Source organism: Hyalella azteca, unplaced genomic scaffold, assembly GCF_000764305.2.
Source record: "Hyalella azteca isolate HAZT.00-mixed unplaced genomic scaffold, Hazt_2.0.2 contig13709, whole genome shotgun sequence".
NCBI lineage: Eukaryota > Metazoa > Arthropoda > Malacostraca > Amphipoda > Hyalellidae > Hyalella > Hyalella azteca.
Genome location: NW_025943621.1, coordinates 1490 through 23473, shown reverse-complemented (window position 1 = coordinate 23473; position 21984 = coordinate 1490). Strand labels below are relative to the sequence as shown.

The window sequence follows — 21984 nt, the reverse complement described above, 5'->3', positions numbered from 1 at the left end:
GCGCTAGAAAGCACTGCACGTTACACCAATAACGAAACAGCTCACAGCCATAGCGTTACAAATTCCCATATAATGAGACTTCTAAAGTCAGTAGTAGTCTTTATTGATTTTCATCCCCAGTGTGAGATTTGATTTCGTTGTAGTTTTGGAGTTTGCGGTGTCTAATTTACGTGTGTTAGATATTTTCGTAGCCTAATATATATTTGTGAACTCTAAATTTTCGAGTGCAACGCCGCTTTTTCGTAGCTAGTTTACCGCCCGTAGCTCTTATTTCGAGTCTGAACGGATTTCCACAATGGGCCAAAATTTTACGTTGCAACTGACATTATGAATCAGTTTTGTATCCTAGTCAACTGACTTATTATTATATTAAAATATTAATGAGCCAGATCAAGCAGAAGAGTTTAACTTGTGAACATCGGAATTGCGAACTGAGTGAGGTAGGGTAGATTATTATTATTATTCCACGAAACATTTATCGTACCGTCTGGTTCACACGAACTTCGAGGGCACGTCACAGTCACACATAAGATTAATATCAAGCGAGAAATAATATAGACACGGAAAGGATGAGAACGGATAAGAACTAGATTCATAGGCTCTAAGAAATAGTTCCGTCTTTAGCCGTCGACGACAGACCTGCAAAGAAGGAACCAAAGTTACGGAAGCCGGCAAACCATTCCAGGTTCTGGCGGCGACGGCCGGAAACGCTCTGTCGCCGACGGTAGGTAGACAAATAGATGGATGGTACGACGATCGAGGTACGCTGTTGATGACCAACGCAATCGTCTTCTAGAAGGCAGATCCGACACGCGCTGCAGACCTTCCGTGCGATAAGGAGGCGCCAGACCGTGAAGGCATCGGAACGTCAGAACAGCGACCTTGAACTGCGTGCGCTGCTGAATATGCAGCCAGTGAAGATTTCGCAATATCGGCGTCACACGGTCGAATTTTTGCTTATTGCACAAGAGTCGAGCTGCAGCGTTCATTACGGATTGCAGTTTATTGAGTGCCGCGGTTGGAAGTCTAAAAAGCGTGGCATTACCTTAGTCCAATCTGGTCAGAAGTCAGAACGAGCTCCACCACAAGGGCCTCAAGGACCGGCCTTGAAAGACAGCGGCTGATGCTACGTATTCTTCGCAGAGCGCCAAAGCAAGCGGTGGTGACTTTGGCAATGTAACTGTTCATTGAAAGTTCCGAGTCCAGCAGAATGCCCAGGTTGCGAACTGCGGGCGCAGGCAGGAGCGCTCCATTACATCCGGGGCAGATTTGGTCTTCGGCAGGCTTCTCATTCGATCCTGCAACGCTGCGGCGTCAGCCGGTGCACCGTAGCCAGAAATTTGGGTGTCATTGGCGAACATGTGCGGATTTAAACTATGTGAATCTATTATATGCAATACGTCCGCAGTATATAACAGGGAGAGGATCTGGCCGAGAACTGATATCCATGTGGTACGCCGCAAGTGACCAACGATGGCGTAGAAGAAGAGTTTCAGCCTAGAACGCATTGAAAACTATTTCTGCGATAGGACTCGAACCGCAACAACACTGTGCCGCGCAGGACGAATGATTCGTCAAGTCGACGCGACAAATTGGCGTGGTCGACCTTGTCAAATAAATGCTGTAAAAGTTGTACTAGTAAACTACTACTAGTAAAACGAAAACTAAAGGCACAAGCTTCAAGGAACCAGCCAATTTGATTTTTTTCGGGGGAGTCTGCTGTACTTTTCTTCGAGTACTCAGCATGTACTTGTTAGTCGAATCTCAACTATTGACAGATTGGAAACTCCATCAAACAAAGCCCATCACCAACATAGTATACATATTTAAACGGTAGTTGCAATATTTGCTACAGAGCAACAATTCTCTGAAATATCTACTACTAGGTCATCAAAGATGTACAAACGTCGTCAATTATGACTCGCAAAAGTGTCAGTTTTCTTCCAGCGAAAAAAATTGGAAACTTTAGACAACGAAGAGAAAAGAGACGGGTTGAATCGCGCAGTCATTAATAATAGGTGGAAAAGGTACAACTTTTGGCCAGCCGGAACAATTAGAAAAACTGTGGTGCGCATGCTCTGCGGGGGACAAAGGTGTAAATATCGAGATACGGACGGTAGTGCAAGCACGTAGACTGGTTTTAAATATGGAGAGAGAAACGAAAAAATCAAGAGAAACTAGCGAACAACACGCCGCGGGAGGCACGCACACCGAGGACAGATGCACCAGTCCGCAGGCTAGGCAAAATTACGGAGGCAAAGGATTAAACATTTTTACGATTTCATAGATGCCAGGGTTAGAGTACTTATTTCGCCGTGTGATGGGCCGCTGCAGCCAAAAAATCCGATGGTGGTAAGGTCGTGGATTAACTTCACCACAATTATTTGAATACTGGTTCAAAAAATAAAATTGGAAACCACTCAATTTCCGAAGCAAAACGGGAATTTACGAAAAACGTAAGACTTACGATCAACTACGGCCATCGTATAACTTTCGATCACGAATATAATTTGCCCTAACATTTTAAAAGATCCGAAGTCGCAAATCGAAAGAACTTCACGGCGATCGCGAGTTTAGGTTCGATTTTAAATTAGGGCTTCAGCCCTGCAGCTGACAGAATAGAAACCGTAAGGCAGAATTGAGTCTATATTGACTGATGGACAGAACACCCGAGTAAACTTCTAGCATCTGACCCCGCCCTACTCAAGGGCGTTCGGGGGGATGGGGGAGACACGTACGAAATAGTACAGATTTCTTGAAATACTGCCGTGAAATATCACCAGAAAATAAGAAGTAATTGTGATAAGTAAACAAAGACTACGAGGGGATGTCAGCAACACTGCTTTTATAGATTAACGATGTACCCAACTATGATCGATCATGACATTTCTGGAGACGTTTTAAGTATCGATTGAAACAGCAAGTCAGGGGTTACATCAAGATGGCGACACTGTAAATATTACGTTGCCCTGCTGGATCATGCATACCGTATATGATGAGCTTAATTTATGTTTTTTTTCATTTATCGAATGGCCAACAACTAAAAAAAAGATTTGCATAAGAAGAGAATTAGGTAATCGTTTTGCTTCACAAGTAGATAGTTAATAATCCAAAAGTCTTGTGGTGGTTTATTCGGGAGATGATAATCGAAAATATACGATAATACGATAATAATAATAATAAACGATAATAGTAAGTCCAGAAAAGATCGTAACGGTACCACGAGCGATTTGCTTGCTTGGATAAAATAGACTTGGGATTTCGTAGTCATTTCTATAGATGTGACAATACCAGCGTACAAATCTAGTATTTTTTTCCAGGTGTACGGATGGTGAGGGTTGCATCTACGGTAATCAAGTAGCATTTTGTCTTGAAAAATACATGAAAATTAAAAAGTAGCATAAATAAGAGAACCATTGAACCTTAGAGCCGTACATAATATCTCTCTTAAGCAGAAAATAACAGTACTGGACACTGCGCCACACAGAGAGGCTGACATTGCCACAGCATACAATTCATTCAATTCGTAGTTATTTATACACCATAAATGAATCATTACACATATTCGAAGTATTTCAATGATATTTTTAGACTTAGCCGACAAAATATAACAGAAAAGAGCCGATGACCTCAAACAATGTTAAGTTACCTAGTGATCACTGCAATGAGAAAACCAAGATTTGTGTTCCACCAATGTCTTGTCACGACGTCACAATAAAAATATACTGTAACACGGGCGAACAATTCAAATGATGGCCAGAGAGAAGAATTACCAATTCCATCACGTTAACTGCCTCAACTTATAACGTCTTCATTGAATAAAGAAATAACACAACATCGCCGCACAAAGGTTGGGCCGGTGGTTTCATTCACATATAAACCCTTGAAAAATAACAAAGAATTTCATTATTTCATAACAACACTACATAGCAATGGCATACCAATAAATAGTTAACCTAAAACCAAACTACAGAGAGTTTGTATAGTAATCGAGCGAGGCTTAAGTAACACCGCTGCAATCTCGCAATAAACAACCAGACATCCGAGGACCAAATTTTGCCTGAATTTCATAGATAAACATTGCACTGCAAAACATTGTTCAGTTCACTTCTCCGCTGTATGCGAAAAACAATAATCTTGACCTCTGGCGTAGTTGAGCCTACACGTTGAGACCGCACAAAACCCACAGATACATAACAGCGTTTATTACTAGACGATCTAACAAATGGCGCCGTTGAATACAAAGCTATGAAGGTCTAAGTTCACCGATCGTTGGGACCCAGCGGCGTTGACGTTTTCTTGCCTGCGCATCAACACGTATTAATAGAAATTGATATCTAAAATTCCTAAACATCAGTACAGAAGTATAATTGAATGTAGTAAAAATCAAATGATTCAGAAATGTTCATTGATAAAGGACATAAAATACCTTCAACACTAGCTACAAATGAAATAAATAAATAGTTTAAAATACCAGCTTTAGGCTTAAAAGAGTACAACATGACCAACAAATTGACCCCCCCTACATCCACATGATTCATCATGCTGATGAATAACAGGCAGCAATCCAATGTCAGGTCTACAAGTATCCATCTAGCCAGTTCTACAAATTTGTACATATTTGCCAATCATACAGGTACCTCTCTCTAGCCAGGCCTACAAATATCATTCATGCCAGTCCTAAAAATAACCCTGAACTCAGATCAACAGATATTAATCACCTTTGCCAAGCTGACCGCCGTTGTCGTATGGTCGGCGCTGCGGGGGCGTCGGCGACGTGCGCTTCGCTACGCCGTCGGGGGACGAGTTTCGTCCGTTCGAGGAATAAGCGTCGGAATGTCGGTCTGAATTGTTGTACCTGTCGGGGTGGTGACGGTCATACAACCTGTCGGGGAAATACCGACCGGGTCTGTCTGGTGAATAACGACCAGATCTGTCGGGAGAAAATTGATCTTGTCGGTCGGGTGAATAGCGGCCTTGTCGGTCCGGTGAATAACGGCCGATTTTGTCGGGAGAATATCTGCTGTGTCGGTCAGGCGAATACTGACGGTCTGAATATCGCGAGCGTTCGCTTGCGGGCGAGAAGCTTCGTCGGTCAAAAATTGGTGGCGAATGGCGGTCTAATAATTCTGGCGGTGACGCTGCACCTATACGGCGATGAAACGGCGGCGACGCTGCCTCGATGCGGCGGTGAAACGGCGGTGACGCGAGTCTGCCGGCCGGAGGCAGACGACGGTCGAGCATGGGAGGGGGTGGAAGGAAATGAGAGGGAGGGAGGAAAGGTGGGGGAGGCATGCCAGGAAGGTGGGGTGGCGGTGGGAAGAGGTGGGGTGGCGGTGGGAAGAGGTGGGGGAGGAGGTGAGGAGGAGGAGGGATGGGTGGAGGGGAGTCTAGAGGCAGGCTGTGCTCCCCATCCAGGTCGTCGTGTAAAGGCGGTCGTGGAGACGACAGGGAGCCGTTGCTTGCTTCAGCATCTGAGAAATGATCGCAGGTTGTCACTATTGATGATTTTCAAGATACCATAAATGTTTTCTGTGAGCTCAATCAGCTGCCCTCCTCATTAATAAAATACTAGCTGTTCAAGTGCTTTAACTAATAAATGTTCAAGCCCATGCAATATTTCAATACGGTTAGTATCGTGGATACGAGGCCGAAAATATGACAATGCGATTATCTTTTAGGAATAAATCGATAAAGTCTATCCTAGAATTATTAACTATCATAAGGTCTATGAATTATTATTATTAAATCACGGCTCATAGAGATTTGATGCACCTATGTGATAAAGAAGCAAATATAAAGAAAAAATAATTTAAATATACGATAGCAGAAATGCTGCTCACGTTTAGGCAAAGGTTTGGCGATGGGAAGTTGCTCGCTGTTTTCTTTGCTCATGAGCAGAAGACGACTGCGCAGCTGAGCAGTTTCCTGCTTGCTCTCATCATACTTGCGCTCAGCAGCCCGAGCAGCAACCTGGTCACGCAAATGAGAACAGTTTACAAGGATGAAATCGTGCACAGTTAACTTAATGCTCAGAAGTATGGCAGCTCACTCTCTACCAAAGCAGTTGGTAACTGCTAAAAACAAACATATCAAACTTCATTAATAAATATCGACACTAAAGCCTGGAGAAATGTCCTTATGAAGTACTACTCGCATATGAAATGATAATAATTACCTATGTTGTCTGCCTAACAGTGCTGAACACTGGTGACATGATGCTAGCAATTTCCTGCAATTTATTAACCTATGGATTTGTTAATAATTAGTAACGAATACATATACATGATTGCCATGTGATGAATGGTCGTACCCAGCTTTCATGCGCCTTCTGCTCCTGGGCGGCGAGTTGCGTCCTGTATGACACCTCTTGGTCCTCCAACTCCTTCTTCAGCATCTCCACCTGAGCTCTGTGGGGGCGTCAAGTGTGAGTGAAGACTACTTCTTGGCTTCAAGTTATTAACTTATTAACTATTACACTAGTTAGTGAAACGCAACATGAGTAGTAGTAGTAGTATGATGGTTTGCTAGCGCTTCAGCTATCAAGCTATTTCGCACCGGAGGTCAAAATGTAACATCGCACGCAAGGCGGAAGGTCTCATGTTATTCAAAATCTCAAGTTTATCATCACCCACAAGGGGCGACATGAGGAGGTGGAAACAACTATTCGTGGTTGTGTAGCGCTACGTTATTACAGTATTACACTGGTTAGCAGAGCGGGTACACAGGTATTCATGATGTTTATTTTCATCAGTCACATAAAGCGGCGAGTATACAATTGTCCAATAAAGAACTTTTGGGTTACTGAACTCTGAAGGTTGGTATTACTTTGATGTAACCGCATTAACACGGACCAAATTACCATGTCCAAGGCCATTAGATCAATGTAGAACAGATTGTTACAGACTAAATTTCAATTCTGACGATTATCAATAGGCACTTAATTTCAACACTAAAAAAGCGTTATGAAATTTAAGTTTTTAACTAACGAGGATTTACAACCAAGTTTTTTGAAGTCAAACTTAGGTATGGTAACCAATAGTGAATGATGGATGATCTTACTTGTATGCCATGAGTTGCATGTCGTAGTTTCTGATGCGTGAGCTCACTGACTCGGCCGAACCTTCAGCGGTGTGCCTCAACCCTGACTCCGACTCGAGCTCTCTGAAAGCATTTAACATATAGTACTTATTATATGAACTTGGGCACTAATTCTCACTATGCTTTTGATTAGTTTCTCTCTTACAGTGAAATAAGAAAATCAGGACATTTTCCTACCATATCAAGTTGTACGTATTATGTTAACTGTATACAATATACATGAACATCTCAGAAGCTTTCTGCATAGTTAGGCGACTGTAAACCGAGGTATAATAAACGCTTTTATAACTTACAATCACGAAAGCAAATTAAGAGAAAGTCCTGAAGAAGTCTACAAATTTGCACCCAACCTAACGCATTTATGAGAAATGAGGTATGGGTTGACGTGACTCACAATCAGTGTAATCAGTGTAGAGCCGGTAAAACTATCGGTGTTCCTGCCTATATCGTAATAAATATATATTTAATTAGCAATACACCGATCATTATTTGTACTTTAACCCTTCATATACAGGAATACTAACTATATTAAACGCTACTTCAATTTAATTGACTGTTTACGAGAGTTACGAGAGAGTTAGTTAACAAAATTTCAAAATAGTACAAAAGATTATTTCATGCGATTTAGTCCAGAAGAAGCTACGTACTTGGTCAACTGTGCTTTCTCCTCCTGGAAATAATCAGTGAGAACAGTAAGTTTATTGAGAGCTTCCTTCTGCTCCAGCTGCGCTTGCATCTTCTCTTTCCTGCATTGCTCTGCCTCCTGCTGCGCTTGTTGAAGGCGCTCCTGTAGCTTCTGCAGCTGCTCAGAACTTTCCTTGAGCTCCGCCTCTAACGCACGGCGCTCCTGCTGAGCGCACGTCAGGTCCGAGCGTGCCTGAAAACAAGTTCGATAATCAGCAACAGCAGCTAAAGAAACGATGAGATAACACGGCAATGTAGTTTAGTTCTTATGATTTAATAGTTCAGCAATCTAGTTGAGTTAGCTCAAATTTAGGTAAAGGAATGTAAAATCACGCACACAAAAATGACGAAATAACATACTAAAATCGATCGAGTAAAAGATGGGCGTTTCAGCTTTGGAAATCGGTGAAACAATTGAAACCTAGATTATTGATTTCATCTCTTTGACATTTGGACAATTTGCTAAGTGAGATAACCTTGACGACATCTAGCAGCTGCGTTAACTTGTCCTTGCCAGCCCTGCCGTCATTGAAGACCTTCAACTGCTTCAGGCACTCCTTCGTCACCTGTAACAAATGAGTCAAACGCCACACCCAATTTAATAAATTAGTACTTATTCAAGTAATGTTAAAAATAAAAAAATGTATACACCAATTCAAAATGAAAGATTCAAGTTTTTTCAACATAAGTATAAATGTTCAATGTGTTCTCCTGGTGCTGCACTTCTGGCCACCGAGATCACCTGAACTCGTGTGACTATAATCCTTATTCCTTATATTCCTTACAATTCCTTATGAGGTTACGTCAGGGAAACGGAGTTTACGTCCCGCCTCTACCAGCAGCTCTGGTTGGCCTGAAGAACCGTATCACTGCTACGGTGCACTCAGTAACAGAAGATATACTTTCTCGTGTGCGGGGCGAGTTTGGCTACCGTTAAGATGTTTGTCGGGCAGTACAAGGGACGTCGAACATTTATAAATAGGTAAAAAAAAAACTTTGAATCTTTCTCTTTCCATTGGTGTATAAATTATTCATTTTGAATTCATACTTAAGTGAATCCTAATTTATTATATCGGGCCCATCATTTATAATAACCCTGTATATTAAGCTTAAAACAGAAGCTAAATCAACTTCTGTTAATACGATCATCTATGTTCAGAGCTAGATAAGTAGTAGTAGTAGTAAAAGATTTACTAGCGCTTCAGATAGCGAATCTATTTCGCGCCGGAGGTGAGGTCTTCAGCTACGTCAAAGATGTTTGGTCTCTTCCGTCTCCAAGGCTTATAGCCTGATCCATTTTAGGCGCAGGGGCTGGGCGGTAGATTCCCTGCTCATGGAGCGAGGGTCCGCTCCGACTTCATGTATCAACTCCAGCGTAAGTTTAGTGAGGCTTGGTCTAGGTGTTGGCAAGGTGCGATTATAGTCTCGCTAAAGGCGGTGGTGCAAGTGCATATGACCGACCGGCGGTGGCGTTACGGGGTCATGCTAAATCTCTGGCAGCAGGTTGCATTCCATCAGGTATCGTCTAAGGTTATCNGCTGGCGGGTCGGGTCTAAGTCCCCGCCAGGGTTCGCCAATCCAAAGAAGGGTCATCGCGTGTCCATTTGAGAGCCAGGCCGTTTCCGATAAGGGCGTTTTGCCATCTCTGTTAGTCTGGACTCTCCACCCGAGCCACCCGGCCATGATTGCATCTGAGGCCGTACAGCCTCGGGTCTCATCGAGACACGCAAGCCCCCCCCCCACGACAAGGACGAGATGGCACGGGGGGGTCAGAGCTAGATAAGTTATATGCCTGTAATATAGATATGATTTCATCAGAAAACAATATCGCTACGAGTTCCAAACTGAAAGCTAAGCATACAACGATGTACAAAACAATAAACATTGGATCGGCACAGAAAAGTTAAAACTCGTAGTAAAACTGACCTGCAGCTCTGCTTCACGAGTCTTAAGGAGCTTGTCCAGCTGCTCAGCTCTCAGATTTGCACTGCTCTGCTGCTCTGAGATGGCCTTCAGGGCATCTGTGGCTTGGCTGTAACTCTGTGTCAGAGTATCATGCTCTGTCCTGAGCTCCTGTAGCCGCGTCTGCTCTGAATAAAGCTCTGCGCTGACACGAGACTTGGCAGAGCTGACTTCTTCCAACGATCGTGTTACCTAATTTTTATTTTACATTAGCATTAGATTTATTAAGAACATGCAGTTCCAATTCAACTCTTACAAGCTTTTTAAGGACTGCGAATCAAGGGATGATATTTAACGGAATAAGATATTCTATCTTAGAAATTAAGTATATGATGTAATACACAGTAATGATGGAATACAAGACAAGGGACAGTTAAAAGATAGATAATTATGTTAAACATCAGTAACAATGACAGAAACTAGTGGAATGCAGCATCACTAGTGGCTGCAAGGCTGGAGTGTATTGAGCCCAACACGCGGCCAGGAAGGCTCAATTATATCACACACCTGCTCCAGCTGGTACTCGAGCTTGGCAATTCTGTCCCGCGCTGCAGCAGATTCTGTACGCAGTTCATCATTCTGCACATACAAGATCATGATCAGAATGATTGTCATTTTGAAAAGGATAATGAAAACAAATGTTATTTTGGCACAAAATAATGAATGATAATGAAAACAAATGTTATTTGTTTGCTGGAAAAATTATAGGCGAAATAAAGTGGCACCCAGTAGCAACAGAGTGGCAACATCAATACAAGTGGTTACTAGTAGCAACAGAGCAGCCTACTTGAGTGGTTGGTAGATAAAAGGAATGATGTTGCAAGGAAGCAGCCCAGCAGAGTGGTCAATGAGTCAACAGGTGGCAACAGAACAGCTCACCAGAGCGGCAACAACTTACCAGAGTGGTCTTAATGGTGAGGTCAGACGTCAAGCTCTCGACCTTGTCACGCTGGCTGTCAAGCATCAGCTGTAGGCTGTCTATCGCTTCCTGTCAACATAACAGTATATATATGAAACATACTTAATTACATCAGCATAGCATGAAAACATGATATTCCAAACACTTTATATCATCTAAGCAATAAAGGTATAATTAATCATTTCTATGTTAAAATTTCTCGGATAGTCAATACAATAAGTTTCCAAGTAAGGCATTATAGCAAGACTCATGGGTGAAGTAACCAGCTGCAGCATCATAACCAGACACGGTACATCATCTTCGTCATAAACCTTGCCTAGAGCATCATCACCAACTCTGACACCTGATCTAGAAGTTGACAGCACATCAACATTGTCCACCAATATCTACATCATAACTAGATAAGAAACTCCATCGTCACCAATAACCTCCAAACAAACATTACCACGCGACTCCATAAACTGACCTGGAAGCTGGCGGTATCCTTCTGCGCGTGGAGCAGGTCCTGGATCATATTGTCCATCTCCAGGCCGCTGCTGGTGGACTCCTCCAGCTGACGCTCCAGTTCATCGCAACGCGCTTTCAGCTCTTCATTCTCCTCCTGCAACAATATCACAATTTCATCCTCATCTAAGTGCACCTCCTGCAAGACTCCTCATACAATAATGGTGTTAATCACGTCCAGGGATGATCATCAGGATCAACATCATATGCATGGGCAAAGTCGTCATCTATGAACATTCTAGTATCGTCGACATATACTCTGCACTAAGTGAAAGAAACTCACCCGAAGCTGAGCTGAGGCTTGTGCCCACTGTTGCTCATCTACTCCGCTGGCAGCCGCAGTCTGCATGACATGACAAGCGTTTTGTTGGCCATGTGCAGCAAGTTGTTTAAAATCAATAACATTTTGGTTTACAGATTTAGCAGAGAGGATATATCTATTGCAGATGAAATAATATCAGAATTAAAATGTATCCCTAATGGTCTGCAATGTTTATTGTCTTAAAGAGAGAGAATGAGATATTTGATGTTATTTCCCATTCAAGATTGTTTATTGACGTGATTTGCATGGATGCATACCGATTGCATAGGTAGTGCAAATAGTTATTAATTGGCAAATGCACATACTCGCCATGCAAAACAAAGGGGTGTTCAGATAACACACCAAGCGTCATGAGTGGCGCGACAACAATTGCATAAGATGTCTCCGGAAAAAAAGCCTTGTGTAAAGCACAACAATTACAACTTATTAGCTGATGAACGTATCTCGGGACACAATGTCTGAGGTTAGATGATAAAGTCATCAAATTGTCGTCATGATTAGGAATAGGAATAAATATGATAAGAATAGGGGGATTTGGGGGTTGAGATGCGGAGTTTGAATTAAGGGGTGGAGCTCGAGCCGCCTAGCACGCATGCGCGGGACCGGGGGAGTATTTAACAGGAGCTAGCGGGCGACCGCGGGCAGTTCCGTGGCGGCGTTAGAGGCAGTCGGACTTGACAGTATTTAAAAATGTTTAATTAAAAACTCTATCGAGATTTCCATACGATTGATAGTTCAATACAGGTGTCGAAATAATTAGTATCTTGCAATAACTATAAATCCTGTCGACGCCACCCCCTTATATCGATGATTACAGTTTCGGTTGAAAGTTGAAATTACTACATCAAGACCAAGAAGAAAGGTTAGAAATAAAGTAGAAGTAGGACGAAATTCTTTAATCAAACAAAAAGTAGTCCTCGTAATCAGTCACTGCTATGATAATAATTTTCTACTTCAATTCTTTCCCATATTCAACACTGCTGTGTTAATAATACTGCTGTTACTCATCACTAGATGATAGGTACCTAGCTACACGCAGAGTGCATAGTACACTGTAATGTTGTGCTGCTATGTACCTGGCTGGAAGTAAGCTGACTCTTCAGCTGCATGATGAGACCGTCGGCGGTGTGCTGCTCGTGCTCCAGTCTGTTGAGAGCCTCCAGCAGCGGTGACTCCCGTGCGCTCCTCTGTACGGTACACACACGTCACACACTCACTTATTTTTATCATCATGTATATAGAAGCCCTAGTTTACTACTTCACTTCACTTGTTTGATTTCAACACAACAGTACTGGTTTAATAGATCACTTCTCTCATTTGATTTTAAAATAACAGCACTGATTTAATGCTTCACTTCTGAACCATCCGATCAAAATATTACTGATAGTAATGGGATGGAAGATATTTCTAAAATTTCATTACATTTTGATGTAAAGATAATGAGTGACAATGTCTTTCATACAATAATAGTAATTTAGATAGGCTCGTATCATGTCTAATGGTCGCTAAAATTATTTCATTAAAGGGTGAAAAAATTTTCAATAATGAATGCAAAACTGAGCAATATGAATGAGCAGCAGAGGAGCAACACTGACGGTGAAGGCGGCGTGGACGACGTAGAGCAGGAGGATGGTGGCGGCCACGATGGCCATGGCCATCAGCGAGCCACGGGACTCCACGGGGGCGCTGAGGTCGTGCTCCAGTGCCAGGCTTAGGCTCTCCCCCAGCTGCGGGGAGTGGTGAAGTGAGTGGTGACGCTCAAGAGGGTTAAGGGAGAGTTGCTTCAATGTGGTGGCGATTAAGAGGCAAATTTAATGCAAGATCATTAAAAAATATAAAGAAGGTTGACTTCCTTCAAAGCCTCTCATTTATCATAAAGACCCATTTTAAACTCCCAATATCAATGGATTTTCAATACAAGTTAAGGGAGAAGCAACACCATTAACAATCAGACCACACTTAAATGCCCTGGTGGAGGGAAATGCAAGGAATTTTGTGTCATTTCAAACGTTGTGCTAAGCATGACTTCTCATCAGTAGTAATCCACGTGAAACATTAATTCTTATGACAGATTAGTTACACTCTACATAAAATATTCTAAACTTTGTAATTAGCTAAAACGCTTTTAAATAGCAAATTAGGTTTATTTATTATTCATTTATTGCTTCCAAAGTGAGGACAAAAGTAAGAAACATTAATTTGTGATCAATGTTGTAATTTGTAATCAAGAATAAATGTTGAGGATTCAAATATCAAGTGTCACACACCAAGCTAACAATAATGGGCAAAAAATATCACACATGCTACCAAAAACAATTAATAATAACCACATCTAGGAACTCATGGGCAGAAGAACAGAACTGGTACATATGGCATACTGTGTGCTGTAATATGTGTTCATTTTCATGTGTTGTATGTGTCTTCCATGAATATCAGGACTTGATGCATGTAATATCAAACGTTCTATTATAATCTTAGCCTTTTGGTGCTGGAGTGACCAAGCAATGGCAAGCCACTTGAGAACAATTACTGCATATGAACCTTTACGTATAAAATCACAGTGTTAACAACTCTGAGGTACGATGCCGTAGCATTATACTAGTGCCTACATACATGTATGAGTAGACAGAAGCAACACACTTACAAGCAGACACCACAGGGCTATTACCTATATGGTTAATATGGGACTCACAATTACAAGCAATAATGTCAAACACAAACTTTCAAGGAGGAAGGATTATACACATGGATGAAGAAATCTGATTTTTTCAACATTACTAGCATTCATTTGGTTAGAAACACAATATTCCATGTTATGTGTATATTAATGCTAAAATCAATCATCACGTTTGATTTGAGTACTTGTAAGGAGTGCCGACAATATTAAGGTATAAAAATTTCAATAGCAAAGAAAAAGACAAAAGGGTTCAGCATGGAGCGAGTCTCTAAAAATTTCATTGAAAGATGTTGAAGCAATTTCCCTGCTAATAAATTAATTAAAATATAAATTAAATAGATAATTTTCAATTCAAGCAACCAAGCAATCTCAATACTCAAGCCCTATTTCACCACCATGCATGCCACAAGATAACAGAAAACATTGGAGTTCTGCATACCTGCGATGAACCGCTCAACCACTGTATCTGCGCATGCAACATCTTTTGCTTTATATTTTGTATTATTTATCAATTATAAATTGATGCTAGGTGCCAACATTACCTATGTGGCCAGCATAGTGAAAAAAATACATTATTGACGAATTACAAACCAATATCAATGACAGAAATAAATTTTTTATCAGTCATAAAGTGGAGTGAATGGCCAGCAACACTCAGAATACTTACAATGGGTTCAACAGTCTTGAGCAGGTGGCCAGTGAGCGACTCAGGGTGGTGCAGGTCCGAAGGATCTTCTGCATTTGCATCTGAAGAAACAGAGGACTCATTTTCTGACTCAGGAGATCCAAGATCTGGTGATTCGGGAGATTTGGCATCTGATGCCTCAGGTGCTTCAGTGTCTGCTGACTCATCAGAATGGGCATGTTCCAAATCAGATGAGATATGGGATTTGTTGGGCTCATCCTGCAGACCATCCAAAGAAGCATGGGCATACTCAGGATTCGTTTCACTCGAAGCCTCAGTCGGAGGTTGAAGTGAACTTTCAACATTGCCATCTTCAGAATGAGGCTCATCGGCCTCACCTTCGCCAGGCTGGTGGTCATGTGAAAGTGAATCAGTACCGCCCTCAGCTACAGGCTCATGGGTTGTGCTGGGGTTACTTGTGTTCATCTCTTCATCACTAGAATATCCTGACTCAGCACTGGATGACTCATCCTGGCCTGAGTGAGCTGCAGGCTCCTGTGCTTCATCTCCACCATACTTAGTCTCTGTTGTGGCAATTAAAAAAAATTCTGCAGGTTATTAAAAGAAAGTGGAATCTTTCATAGCAAATTGGTTGAAAAAAATATGCAGGTTTAGGAAATAGAGATGATTTAGTAAATATAATGAACAAACATTAATGAATTAAATACCATAATCTTTACTAAGAAGAACTATACAACATGAATTAGTTGACTGAATTGCGAGTGTCGAGACATTGAAAAAAAGTAATTTGGTGACAATACCCATTGAATCACTCAAGTAACACATCAATAATAACTTGATATTAAAAACCAAAAATCAGTAAATGAATTCAACCAAAGAGCTGATTTGTAAAATTTAAAGGGTCTGAAATAAAGGAACATAAGAAGTAGAGCTACTTAAGTGATTTAAGGAATATTGGAACCAAGTCATTAGTTTCTTTTTAAAGTATTAGTCAAGCAAAATATCAAAGAAGCATGGGATAAAAGAAGAGAATTATGCAAGTCACAACCCACAAAGTGTCTTAGAAATTGAAGAAAGGCTAAAATAATGAACTGAAATGGTTAAATTGAGTGAAAAACAATAAACACTAAACAAAAACATCACAAACCAAATTAAGTGCAAATAATGACTGGACATTTAAATGCTCAAAGCAATAACCATCAAAGAAGCACACATAGGAAGCCCTCACCAAGCAAAGCAAACCCCAAAATGTTTGTAAGCAGTGACTTTTTAAACCTTACTGATGCAATTAATTTTATTGTTAGTAAATTGACATTGAGGAAACTTAAGATTAATTCAACTGATGAAGATTTACCAAACACATAAGCGGAATTTGAGGAAATTCAATACAAGATGACCAAAGCACTAATTATCACACATAAGGCAGATCATTCACACTTCAGAGGCATGTGTAATATGTTTATATTCATTTATTCACAAATTTACATTAGGCCACTTAATACAAATTTTTTGTTAGGCTTGAGGAGAGCATGCAGCAAACCATTGCAAGTTGAGGGAACCTTCACTCACCAGTAACCAGTTTACCGTCAGTCGGTTTTGTCTTCCCTGCTTCTGGTGAATCAACGGACAAGGATTTGAAATTTTCGTTTTTTAGGCCCGAGGTTTGGCTATTGAGCAACGAGCCCTTTTTGTCTGGTACTATGGCCATTCTATTTAAATCAGACAATAAGGGCTGAACAGATGAAATGCTGTCACTGCTTGCTAGTGTATGCCTGCCACTGTCCGCTAGTGTATAGCTGTCACTGGCTGCTAGTGTATGGCTGTCACTGGCTGCTATTGTATGGCTGTCAGTGGCTGCTAGCGTATGGCTGTCACTGGCTGCTAGTGTATGGCTGTTACTGTCCGCTAGTGTATGGCTGTCTCTGGCTGCTAGTGTATGGCTGTCTCTGGCTGCTAGTGTATGGCTGTCAGTGGCTGCTAGCGTATGGCTGTCACTGGCTGCTATTGTATGGCTGTCACTGGCTGCTATTGTATGGCTGTCACTGGCTGCTAGTGTATGGCTGTCACTGGCTGCTAGCGTATGGCTGTCACTGCCTGCTAGTGTATGGCTGTCACTGGGTGCTAGTGTATGGCTGTCACTGGGTGCTATTGTATGGCTGTCACTGGCTGCTATTGTATGGCTGTCACTGGCTACTAGTGTATGGCTGTCACTGGCTGCTAGTGTATGGCTGTCACTGGCTGCTATTGTATGCCTGCCACTGTCCGCTAGTGTATGGCTGTCACTGGCTGCTAGTGTATGGCTGTCACTGCCTGCTTCCCGACTTGGAATGGCATCTGTTTGTTTGGTGTCAAGTCTTGGTAAAGAAGTCATGGATGAAAAAAGTTCTGTGACTGTGAAGGGAGGAGCCCTAGTAGTCATAGAGGTGGGTGATGCAAGTCTTGAAGACACAGAAGCAGTCTCGCTATCAGAATGAATCAGTGGAAGAGAAGCACTCGTCAGCATTGAAGCATGAGTAGCTTCAATAGATTTAGGGGTGTGGAGAGCACCAGAAGACGTCACTTCATGAACGGCTCCCACAGACACAAAGGATGGTTTTGAAGAGACTTTCTTACTCGTTGCAAGTGTGCGATCAGCAGAAACTTTCAAAGCATGAACAATATTCTTTTTAACCATCTTTTTCTTGCGTTGACGCAGATCATCTGCAGTGTTGGAAGAGTTGAAGTCCTCAGTTTATATAACACAGACACAAGCAATTGAATTTAAAGGGAGTTTGAAGAATTGAATGAAGGAAATAGAATTTGCGAGGTAAAAATAGAGAAAGCAAAATATAAACACGCAGTACCATTATCAACAGCTTACAATACAAAATATGTAATACCATAGAGATGAAGTGCATACACTTGAGAAAGAAATACCCACAACTATACAATGCAATGATCAAATGTGACACAGTGAATAAGAACAGTGGACCATACTGTGATTTGAATTCAATGATGAATATAGAAACCAGAGTGTGACTCCGTGTCAAAAGAAAAGGAAAAACTAGTGGTATTATATAATGATAACCACATAAAAATTCAGCACAGATTGAACATCTTAAGCACACTGTAAACCCACACTAATTGTAGGAACTAAAATTCAATTAATCTTTCCAAACTTCAAAATTAGTGTGAACTGCACGTTTTGAGGCTATGGCAGTAATCCTCATACCATCAACAGCAAAGAACCTCCAGAGTTAACCCAGATGCTCAGTTATTCAGGTGTCTTTGAAAAGCTGCTTTAGGCGATGCACTGTTCAAGGTTAAATATATGCAACACCAACACATTTTTAAAGGTAGTAAGTATTACAGAGGCAATTTAGGAATGGCTCCCATAAGTGTTACACTGAGCTACTCTAAATTGATACATATTGAACAAATATAATCATGTAAGACATGAACCACAACTCAAGCAAATGTACACTAAATAGTTATTGCCATCCAAAGAATGCAAGATAGTGATTTTATAAAAAATTCCAGGAAATATGTGAGGAAATGTTTACCAATTATTCAAGCACCTCTATAGGAGCAATGTAACAACAATTATGAGAAAGCTTTAAATTGCTTAGTTTACAATACAATAGAGCTAAAACTGACCAAGGGTATTAGAGGCCAGCCCAGGCATGCCAGCAATGCCAGCAGAAGCTTCCAGGCTTTTTGTTATGGTCGCACTTGGAGGTTCCTTCACCATTGTTGTAATGAAGCTCGTTTCCTGCACTGAATTCTGCGAGTTCTCTTCTACAGTAGCTCCCGAGTTTACAAGATTGTCACTTGATTCATCGCCAGAATTACTGGGAGCATCAGTAGATACTTCATCTTCATCTTCATGCTTTTGCTCCTCTGTACTTGACCAGCCGCTAAAAAATGCTCCAAAAAAGCTTCCTCCATTCTCAGCTTTGACATCACTGTCTTGAGGCTCTACCTCCAGCTCAAGATCCTCAGACTCAGAAACGGTAGCTAAAGTTTCAGGGTAACCATCAGGAATGCTGTGGCTAGCTTGTTTTTGCTCATTACCAGACCCTTCCAAGACCAGGGATTCAGGAGACACTTCCAACGCAAAGGATTCTGGAGCCCCTTCAAATGCTGATGCCTCAGTGGACCCTTCAAATGCTGATGCCTGTGCGGACCCTTCCAATGCTGAGGCTCTTGCAGACACTTTTGGCACTGAAGTTTCTGGTGAGCCATCTAACCCTGAAGCTTCTGGGGACAAGCTCTCAGTCTGATCTTGATTATTTCCAGATATTTCAACTACATTTTCAGTCGCTTTTGGTTCATTAGTTTCATTAGGTTTGTTATCAGCTGGAATGTTTAATACGTCATCAGGCTTAGGAGCAGTGAAATCAGATGTCATTGCTGCATTTGTGATTGGGATGGCCGACTCACTGTCAGAACTAAAGTTGCCAATCGAATTTGGTGCTTGTTCTCTCTGAATTCCAACAATGCTAGGTTGAAAGTTATCAATTCCTCCTTCATTCGTAATTTGTTTATAATTCTCATCTATATTCTGGTTAGATGGGATGCTTGCAGCATCTGGTTTAGACTCATCAGTAGCAGAAGAAGTGACGCTCATACTTCCACTGCCAATAGGAACAGCCTTCAAGTGCTCAGGGGGCTCTTCACGAGAAACATGATCTTTTTGAGGCTGAATGGGCGGTGTGCCTGCAGCAGCAGGAGCTTCTCCTTTGTCAATTGTACTCTGTGGCAGACCTGTAGAGACCATCATTAACTCAGGAGTGTTGAGAACTTGGCTCCTGGAAGGTTCTTCACCAGCAGTAGGAGGGACGGTGATTGTATCCTGAGACAGGGATGGAGTCAGTGGAGGCGTGGGGGTGATGACATGTGCAGTGTGAGTAGTGGTGGCTGGAAGGGGAGGGGGAGTCTGATAGCTTGGTAGGTGAATAGGAGGCTCAGTGACATCACCACTGTCCACATAGAGAGTAGTGCCATCCACTACTTCATATTTCACTTGGCTGGGCAGGATAGAGGCTGGGTCGCTGCTTGCTGTATGCTCAACATTTGTTGGAAGGGATATTTCTTTGACTGAAAGTGGCTGGTCAGAAGAAATTTGAACAGGAGGTGATGAAATACTAACAGGAGAAATATCAGCAGATGGTAAGACACTTTCAGGAGGGGATTTCTCACCTATGGAATCTTGAGCAACAGAAGCAACATTGTTTACTGGTGCTGATGCTTGTGAAGGCTCTGTCAAATCATCTTGCTTCTGCTCATCTTTAACTTGTCTTTCATCTTCTTTGTTATAAAATTGTATTCCATCAAGCTCATCCTCTTCATCAAACTCTTCACCACCATCTTCGTTCTCATCATTTTTAACTTCATTTACTTTACTCAATATTTTTGGATCTATTGGAATTTCCTTTTTGAGGCCCATAGATGCAGACATAACGGGAACAATGTGTGTCAGTAGGTCATCTTTAAGAAGCACTTTATCTTCCCGAATGAATTTCTTGGGGGCATAACCAAATTTCCCATTTATCTGTAAAAAGTTTGAATAATAACAGAAATTTTACAATGAGCAACTGTCTCTAAAGAAACTAAAGAAAGATATAAATTCCAGCAAAAAAAAAATCACTTCCAGTAACAGTAATGACCATTTAGATACAATGTCAACACTGCCAAAAAAATCTGTCCAGGAACCTAGAATAACATACTCTACTAATGTTATTTTCAGCTAGACATCAGTTATTAGATATACCTATTATACAAAATTTCCAATTTATAATAACTAAATCAAAAATATACTTCAAATTCTCCATAGCATATATCTGAACTGAAAATCTTACCATAAAAACCATTCCATAAAGTTTAAAAGCCACAGAACATTAATTTTCCACAAAACAGCCTAATGAATTTTGCCACAAAAAATATTTGAAATAATTTTTGTCTTCTTGACCCCAACTTAAGACTATTCTTATAACAAATCAATGAAATAATCTCAGCAAATATTAGTGGGATAGTAATGGAAATTAAGAGATATTTTGGTACAAGATATATCAGCTGTTACCACTCTCACCTCAACACCCCACCAGTCAGGGTTTGATCCAGCCTCCTTGCTGTACACATTGACCTCAGCGTTGTTGGGGAAAGATAAAACTCCTGTGGTGCCAGAAGGATACTTCATTATGGTGTGTGCTTTGGAGATCAATTCTGAAAGTTTAATAAAATATTAAAAACTAAATAAACAATATTACCAACAGATCATGATAGTTTAGTGAAGACTATTTATGCCAAGTCTTCTTTTTGTCAAGTTAAAAAAAATATAGTATTGCTAGAAAAGTTACACCATAGAAAAGTTTTGCTTACAAGAAGTGATCTCATATAGTTAGGTTACCTACCTATATATGATATAATAAAATAAATGTATACATATACATACATGATATAATCTACACAAAATACTTTTTAAACATTATTTTCAGAAGCTAAGCTAGAACATGTGTTATCAGGAAATATATGTATTTCCATAGAGAATCTATGAATCACAGTGAACTTTTTTAATGAATATTACTTTGACATTGAGGATCTGCACAGCGCCGAAGGTCAGACAGCTGACCGTAAACCAAGAGCGATGCCAGCAGCAGCAGCAAGCACTGCAGTATGCTGACTGGAGACATGATGCCACAATTCATTTAAACAAATCACGTGCAACATTGATGGCAATCCAATGCTGACTCATAAAATTCAATGAGAGGTCATGAGTTTCTGCAGATAAAAAATGGTAAACAAAAACTCAAATCAAATAGGTAGGTACTGGTTACTCACAGTATAACAAAATCACATAACATTGTTTATGAGTTATGCATGATAAAGTGCGGGTTAACCCAGAACAAAACTTAATCATTAGGCTTAACCTCTTGGCTAGAAAAATTGGAGCAAGAGAAAACCCTTTGCTGCTTGGGAACATAGGCATATAGTTTTTCTATCAGCACTGCCTAAAGAAAACTACATGGAATTGTTGCTAACACTCTAATGCATTTAAGATAAACCAAGAGCCAAGATATCTACCAGCAGAATAGTAAATTATACTTATATAATCAGTGATGCAAAGTGAAACAAAAAAATACATAAAATCAAATAACTTCTCCAATTCTGTTTCAATAAAAAAAATTCA

General features: G+C 40.9%; 1 protein-coding gene across 5 annotated transcripts; it reads right to left on the bottom strand.

The window, feature by feature from the left end:
• Positions 1 to 3352: 3352 nt before the first annotated feature.
• LOC108664728 (transport and Golgi organization protein 1) lies at positions 3353 to 21594 on the bottom strand. Of its 5 annotated transcripts, none has more exons than XM_047883795.1 (20): positions 21382 to 21594; positions 20887 to 21020; positions 18453 to 20349; positions 16386 to 17519; positions 14838 to 15379; positions 14610 to 14636; positions 13089 to 13220; positions 12569 to 12679; positions 11454 to 11513; positions 11133 to 11267; positions 10646 to 10735; positions 10255 to 10326; positions 9712 to 9939; positions 8262 to 8351; positions 7749 to 7978; positions 7063 to 7164; positions 6314 to 6410; positions 5844 to 5973; positions 4722 to 5474; positions 3353 to 4303 (listed from the first exon to the last, which is right to left on the bottom strand). In XM_047883795.1, the coding sequence occupies exons 1-20, from the start codon at positions 21500 to 21502 to the stop codon at positions 4263 to 4265; spliced, it is 6126 nt and encodes a 2041-aa protein (XP_047739751.1). In that variant the 5' UTR covers positions 21503 to 21594; the 3' UTR covers positions 3353 to 4262. The 5 variants fall into 5 exon arrangements, with proteins under 5 accessions (XP_047739751.1, XP_018006884.1, XP_047739753.1 ...); XM_018151395.2 differs by having other exon boundaries at positions 16386 to 17516; XM_047883797.1 differs by having other exon boundaries at positions 20887 to 20969.
• Positions 21595 to 21984: the final 390 nt, after the last annotated feature.